General features: G+C 57.2%; 1 protein-coding gene across 1 annotated transcript; it reads left to right on the top strand.

The window, feature by feature from the left end:
• The first annotated feature begins 223 nt into the window (after window positions 1-223).
• Window positions 224-7,041, top strand: LOC124982361 (keratin, type II cuticular Hb3). The gene is made up of 9 exons (XM_047548891.1): window positions 224-607; window positions 2,191-2,399; window positions 3,633-3,693; window positions 3,826-3,921; window positions 4,480-4,644; window positions 4,859-4,984; window positions 5,252-5,472; window positions 6,124-6,155; window positions 6,637-7,041. Exons 1-9 carry the CDS (start codon window positions 224-226, stop codon window positions 6,786-6,788), a joined length of 1,446 nt encoding a protein of 481 aa, XP_047404847.1. The 3' UTR covers window positions 6,789-7,041.
• The last annotated feature ends 517 nt before the right edge of the window (window positions 7,042-7,558 follow it).

Here is a 7,558-nt window from a genome sequence, read left to right as displayed (position 1 = left end):
GTCGCCGGACTGTTGACACAGCCACACTGAGGAGGCAAGCGGGTCGGAGCTTAAGAGGTCGGGTGATGCCAAGCCAATAAAACACAGCTATTGTCTCTTTACTGCCCCTTTTAATGCCAGCGGCTCCTGGCACATAAATAGGCCTGCCACAGCCCGGGATCACAAGCCCTTGGCTGCATCCTCCGCCAGTTTCTCCACTGTTCAGACCCTCCTCGCCTCCATCATGACCTGTGGCTTCAGCTCCGCGGGCTGCGGATTCCGCGCTGGAAACTTCAGCTGCGCCTCGGCCTGCGGGCCCCGGCCCGGCCGCTGCTGCATCACCGCCGCCCCCTACCGCGGCATCTCCTGCTACCGCGGCCTCTCTGGGGGCTTCAGCAGCCAAAGTGTCTGTGGGGCCTTCCGCTCCGGATCCTGCGGACGCAGCTTCGGCTACCGCTCCGGCGGCGTGTGCGGACCCACCCCACCCTGCATCACCTCCGTGTCGGTCAACGAGAGCCTGCTGGCCCCCCTCAACCTGGAGATCGACCCCAATGCTCAGTGCGTGAAGCACGAGGAGAAGGAGCAGATCAAGTGCCTCAACAGCAGGTTCGCTGCCTTCATTGACAAGGTGGGTGTCCTGGATCACACCCTTCCTGATCCCAACACAGGTGCACAGCCAGGCCTGAGCACTGAGGGGAAGAGTCAGAAGTGAGCACTTGCCCATGTAAGCCCACAGGCCAAAGAGAACAGTAATCAAACTTCTAAGACAGACAGAAGGACAAGAATAGGATCAGGAGCTGCCAGTCTGATGGGGAAACACACCGAAAGCTCAAAAGGAGAACTAGGGGCAGAGCTTTTAATGCAGGGAGGTGATAACGCCTTGTGTGCAAAAGGCCACCGTGTGTGTGTTCAGTGCATTTGAAGCCAAGTGACTCCCGACATGGCAAGGAGGTGCTCCCTATGTGAAGGTTGGGGTCAGTGGCCATGTTATGGGAAGAATGCCTGGAACTGACCCCATGGGCCACACTGAGCTGTTTCTACCCCACGTGGTGACTTGGTAACTGAGCAGGGCCCGAGTATTTTGTTCAAGCTATTGCATTTGGGGTTTATTTGGGGTGAGCAACAGACAGTCCCTATCCTCATGGGCCTTATGGAAAGTCAGGCAGTAACAGTCTGGACTCCGCAGACTCCATCTGCAGAGTCAGCATAGGGCTAAGTCTGCAGCCATGTCCCAGAATCCAGGCACCATGCATGTGGTGGTGACTTGAGAGCCAGGAAGAGAGTCTCCCATGAGGAGCCAGGAGGGACTCTCAGGACCCACCCTCAAGTCCCACTAGAGACTGAGCAGACCAGGAAGTTCCAAAATACATGAAGGTGAGAGGCTAACAACCTAAGACACTAAAGATAACATGAGAAAGAACTTTCCAGAAATGTGCCTATTTATCAGACAAAAGAATCTGAGAGGGGTAGTGGACCAGCCTGGTGGCAAGGAGATAGATGGTTGTTAAACTTTGCTTGGGATCCAGCAGTCTGTAATTATTACCGTGAGATAAGACCCCCTGCATAGCAAAGGTAAGCGCTCAGTAGTCAGTGGGCTCCAGCCCCTCAGTCAGACTAAGGGTGGAGCGCAGGGCATTCCTATGCCAATATCCCAGCTGACTATTATTCTAATTGCATTGTTGTTGTGGGGTTTGAATAATTGGCACATGCTTTATCTTTCAATTTTTATAGCCTGCCTTTCTAAAAAGGTGCGTCTGTGCAAATGCGCACGGCCCTTCTCACCTGACTTGCTGAAGCAGCTATTCAGTGTGGACGTGACTTTCTGTGCCAGGGCTCTTTAAATCACCACAGTGGGGTGTGCTTTAAGTGCCCCACTCTGCAGAGGGTCTAAGTGCTTTTTGTCCAGGGACACATTGTCAACAAGTAGAGCAGAATCTACAATCAGCTTCTTTAAACACTTTTCATGACCCAGGGTAAATTGCCTTAGAAGAGACTGAGGTCAGCTCTCAAGAAGGACTTCCAAGTGATGGACTGATTAAGTCCTGGTGTGATTTTTTTTTTTTTTTTTTTTTTTTTTTTGAGATGGATGCCATCCCGAACAGGGAGTTCTCAGGTCTAAGAGTTTAGGGCTTTCAGGTCCTGGTTCTGGGATCCCCTCTTGTCCTCTGATCCTGCAAGAAGAGAATCTCAGGCTCTTCCTCTGGGCGGCAGGTGCGCTTCCTGGAGCAGCAGAACAAGCTGCTGGAGACCAAGTGGCAGTTCTACCAGAACCGCAAGTGCTGCGAGAGCAACCTGGAGCCCCTGTTCGAGGGCTACATTGAGACCCTGAGGCGGGAGGCCGAGTGTGCGGAGGCTGACAGTGGGAGGCTGGCCTCTGAGCTCAACCACGTGCAGGAGGTGCTGGAGGGCTACAAGAAGAAGTGAGTGCAGTGGGGAGGGGCCAGCTGTGGGGGAGCTCCGAGCCCAGGGCAGTGTCAGGTCTGAGGCCAGATGGCCGCTGAGATCGGGAAAGCCTGTGCGCCCGTCCCTCCTCCAGGCCCAGGCCTCCCTTGCCGTCCTGAACTCAGGCCTCAGCTTGCCTTCCCACCAGCTGCTCCCCCGCTTCTCCGTCTCCCAGACCCTTCAGAGGCATTCGGGTCCCCTGTCCCTCTGCATGCAGCTCTCAAGGTCCTGGACGTCCTTCTTAAGTGTCCTCCTTCACTCCATCCACCCTGCCTACCTGTGCCAGTCAGACACTGGGGTGGGCACAGTGATCCCGGGACAAGTGTAGGCATGGCCCTGACCTTGAGGGGGTACAGTCTGATGGGGAGCAGACGTGACAGTCACAGGTCTAGACCTTCAGTTACAAAGCATGACATGATGTGAAGGAGGAGCCCTGGGCCCTCGAAAGGCATCTGCATGACGGGGCGTGGTGGCACACCTGTAACCCCAGCCACTCGGGAGCATGAAGCAGGAGGATTGCAAGTTCAAGGCCAACCTGAACAACTTAGTGAGACCCTGGCTCAACATTTTAAAAATAGAATATAAGGGCTGGGGATGTAGCTTGGTGGCAGAGCACCCCTGGGTTTATCCCAGTACTACAAAAAAAGAAGAAAGAATAAAAGGCACTACTTCCAAGAGTGGCCAGTCTCCTTCCAGAACATTCTTAGCCATGGTATCCTCTGGCCCACCACAATCCCCCACCCCCACTCCATCCTGGAGCTGCCACCCCACACCGTAGGACACAGGCAGGCTCCACTTCTCTTGGTTCCTCCAGGAGGGGGGGTGACAGGGAAGACTCCCTCTACCTGCTGCAAAGTCACATCCCAGGGAAGGCTCAGAAGAAAGGAAAACGGAGGCTAGGTGAGAAAAACCGCCACCTTGCACTCCCTCACCATGTGTGTGTGCACACATGCACACTCACAACCTCACCTGCACAATTTCTAGATCCTGCCTTCCTGCCACCACAGAAAAGAGTCAACACAAGAGCAGGTGCTTCTGTGTCCCAAAGGACCCCAGTAGGCCTGGACCTTAGCCTGACCTCTCTGGGTCCTGCTCGTTTCTTTAGAAGTAGGATGAGCAGCGGAGGGTTGGGAACCAGGCCCATCTGTGGGCATGTCCAGAACCGAGGCCCAGAGCTGGCAGACAGGCTCCTGTCCTCTCGCCCACCCCAGGTATGAAGAAGAAGTCGCACTTCGGGCCACGGCAGAGAATGAGTTCGTCGCTCTAAAGAAGGTGAGTATCTGAAGCCACCAGCCCACCCGGAGTCCCTCCACCTGTCCCCTCTGGCCTGACTCACTGCAGCCAGATGCTCAGAGTGCCCTGCCTGGAAGAGCTGGCCTCAGAGCCGCTTGTCACCCCACACAGGACGTGGACTGTGCCTACCTGCGCAAGTCAGACCTGGAGGCCAACGCGGAGGCGCTGACCCAGGAGATCGACTTCCTGAGGAGACTGTACGAGGAGGTGAGGGGCTCTCAGCCATGGTGGGCACTATGGAGTCCCTGACCCCTTCAGGCTTGAAACAGGCTTGACAACCCAGACCAGGCTCCAGGGAACGTGAAGAGGAAGGAGCAGGCGGGAGAGGAAGAGACCAACTCAGCAGAGGCGGGAGCGGGGCCAGGATGCTGTGGGCGGGAAGCATCCCGTGTCCTCCCATGAGGCAGCCGGGAGCAGCACCGGCCACAGGGCAGCAGACAGCCTCAGCCCGGCTCCCTGGCCTTCCTCGTGTGGTTGCTCCAGGAGAATGTCAACAGGGTCCGCCCCGCAGAAGCATCAGGGGTCTGCCAGCTAGCAGGAAGCAACCTGGGTTCCCAGGGACCTGAATAATCCCAGAAGCAGGCACTCGAGAAGCAGTAGTTGTTGTCCCTAATGGGGACTTACTGTCTGTGCAGTGATTTCCTTACGGGAGTTTCTGCTCCAAAGATGGGAGGTTGGCTCCATAGGAGCCAAAGGGATTATGGGCATGAGCAGGTGAGGAAAAGCCCAGATAACTCAGTTCCTTCACTCCCTCCACTCCTGCAGGAGATCCGCGTTCTCCACTCCCACATCTCAGACACCTCGGTCATCGTCAAGATGGACAACAGCCGTGACCTGAACATGGACTGCATCGTGGCCGAGATCAAGGCTCAGTACGACGACATCGCCACCCGCAGCCGGGCTGAGGCCGAGTCCTGGTACCGCAGCAAGGTGAGGGCTGGGGACCCCTGCCTCCCGCACCAGGCGGCTGGAGGGCTGAGCGGCATCTCTGAGCAAGGCCTCTTCGGCCTGGGGACTCTGACCCCCTGGGATGGTGGGAGGAGGAAGACGGCTCTCGGGTGGGGGTGGCAGGGCAGGCTGGCGTCTGGGTGCCCGGCCTGTGCATGCCCCATGCTGAGCCTCATGAGCCTGTCTGCGCCCCCAGTGTGAGGAGATGAAGGCCACGGTGATCAGGCACGGGGAGACCCTGCGCCGCACCAGGGAGGAGATCAACGAGCTGAACCGCATCATCCAGAGGCTGACGGCCGAGGTGGAGAATGCCAAGTGCCAGGTATGGCTCGCCGTGCCCAACACCAGGGAGGCTGGGCCTACCCAGTGCCACACGGCCAGCCTGGGCCTGTGTGGACCTCACCACATGTTCTGCAGCCCATTTGCCTGACCGGGTTCCCCAGTGTGCTCACTCTGGGGGACCCAGGTGAACAAGGCCAGAGGGCCTGTTTCTGGCAGCTTGCCAGCTGTCAGGAGCACCTGGGCACATCCTTGCTCAGGGCAGACTCGCTCAGGGGCCCTGACCTCCCTGTCCTCTCTGGGCCCCCAGAACACCAAGCTGGAGACAGCCGTGACCCAGTCTGAGCAGCAGGGCGAGGCGGCCCTGAGCGACGCCCGCTGCAAGCTGGCTGAGCTGGAGGGCGCCCTGCAGAAGGCCAAGCAGGACATGGCCTGCCTGCTCAAGGAGTACCAGGAGGTGATGAACTCCAAGCTGGGCCTGGACATCGAGATCGCCACCTACCGGCGCCTGCTGGAGGGCGAGGAGCAGAGGTGGGCCCACCCCAGCTGCCCCAAGAACGGCTTGCATAGACCCGCCCCCTCAGATTCCTTCATGTCTCAGTCATAATCCCAAGGACTGGCCCCATGTTAGACTCCTGGCTGATTGATTCAATATGTCACAGAGCTAAGACTTGGGCATATTCCCCTCATCACACAAGGTCATTGTCACTGTGATATCCAGAGCCCCATGGAACCCAGGACCCTGCTAGGGTCAGAACCTCAGGCTCCTCAAGACTTCCATCCTTAATCTTCCAAGATCCACACCGTGCCTGGTTTCTAGGAGATCCCTTGCCCAAGACCAGAGTTGCTAACAAACTCCAGTGATGACCTTGTGTGCCCAGAAGGGCCTTTCACTCCGAAAGCTGGGCCTATCCAAGTCTACCAGGTATGGTAGTTCAGGCTGTACACTGTGCAAAGACAGTCAGATAAGGGCAAATGAGAGCTGAAATCCAATCCTCACTCTGCTTGCTGAATAGTCTGCCTCTGCACTCCTGCAAGTGCCAGGAAGACACTTTCCAAAACTGCACAAAGGCATAAACGTAAATCAGAAATAGCCCTGAGCTGCGCCACTCCAGCACCTAAAGAATCTTAATCTCATTCTGGTTTCCTTTCTGTTTCTCTCCCCTCCTTTCCCCAATTCAGGCTGTGTGAAGGCATTGGAGCTGTGAATGTCTGTAAGTATCTCGAACTTCAAAAAGGAAAATTTTAGGTTGAGCAACAGTAAGAATCTCCTGACTTGGGTATACAGAGACCCTGAGAAAAGTGTTACAATAATCCACCCAGTAAAGGGGACAAGACTGGTCATGCAGCAGGAGAGACTGAGGTTAGCTTGCAGGAAGAACCTCACAATATAAATGAGGTTGGAAAGGAAAAGAAGATACCACAAAAGAAGGAATAATCAATGTCCGTGTAGTCCTGGTCAAGTGAGAAAGCTGAGCCCAGAGCAAGGGAAGGATTTGCCCAGGGCTCAAAGCAGAATCTTGAACAGAACCCAGAACTCTTGGCTCCCAAGCTCAGGTTCCCTCCACAGCTTCAGTATTAGCATTAAAGGCCATGTGTGGCCTTCCCCAGTGGACTAGGCACCTTAGACCAAAGGACAATGGCTGGATGGGTGGCCACCAGCCAGGCCTCCTGAGCCCGCTCTCCTTCCCGCAGGTGTCAGCAGCTCCCGGGGCGGCGTCGTGTGCGGGGACCTCTGTGTGTCAGGCTCCCGGCCTGTGATAGGCAGCGCCTGCAACGCCCCCTGCAGCGGGAACCTGGCAGTGAGCACTGGGATGTGCGCGCCCTGCGGCCAGGGCAGGTGTTAGGTGGCCCAGAGGAGCTCCCGGGAAGCCCCTCATGCCGCACCTGCCGGGCGCCTCCTCCAGCTACGAGCAGCGGAGCATCGGTGGCCTCTCCCCTTGCGTTCTGAGAACGCACCACCCGCTCCTGCCCACTGCCATCCTCCGCCTCCCAACCTGCTGCCAGGCATGGACCACCCCTCCCCTATCCTGGCCTCCAGCCCCTGCTGCAAGAAGAGCTCCCCCCGGAAGGAGCGCCTGGGACTGCTTCCCACGCCTCTCTGCCCTCTGGTCGCCCATTTTCCAATAAACTGTGGGACCTGCCTCTGTGTTTTGCTGTCTTACTTTGTCAGAGGGAATCCATAGCCACCATCTGGTGAGCACCCAGCCCAGCGATAAGGCCTGGGGACCATGGTCATTCTGGCCTGCCCTCAGCTTGGGCACCTGTGGGCCTTCCCCAGGTACAGCTGCCCTCCCTGGCCAGACGGTGCTGCTGGTGTACATGACACATCCACCTCAGTCTCACCTGCCAGCCTGAGTTAGTTCCAACTGGTCCCGAAGGAAGCAGAGAAGACCGTGGGGTCCACTGGAAGTCTGTGTGTGACAGACAGACATGCGTGTCTGGTTCTCACCCCCTTCGCGGGCACACCCGCCTTCCTCCCCTCACACCCACATTCTGCTCCTGACACCACAGGCACCCCCAGCAGACATGCCAGCAGTCACCCCGTGTCTGTCTGGAAGCCACGTCCCATTGCCACTGTCCTCCCCACCACGCTGCCCACCAAACCAGGGGAGAC

The sequence above is a fragment of the Sciurus carolinensis genome, chromosome 4 (assembly GCF_902686445.1).
Source record: "Sciurus carolinensis chromosome 4, mSciCar1.2, whole genome shotgun sequence".
NCBI classification, from domain to species: Eukaryota; Metazoa; Chordata; class Mammalia; order Rodentia; family Sciuridae; genus Sciurus; species Sciurus carolinensis.
The sequence above is the reverse complement of the archived record's forward strand: the minus strand, read 5'-3'. Positions and strand labels throughout refer to the sequence as shown.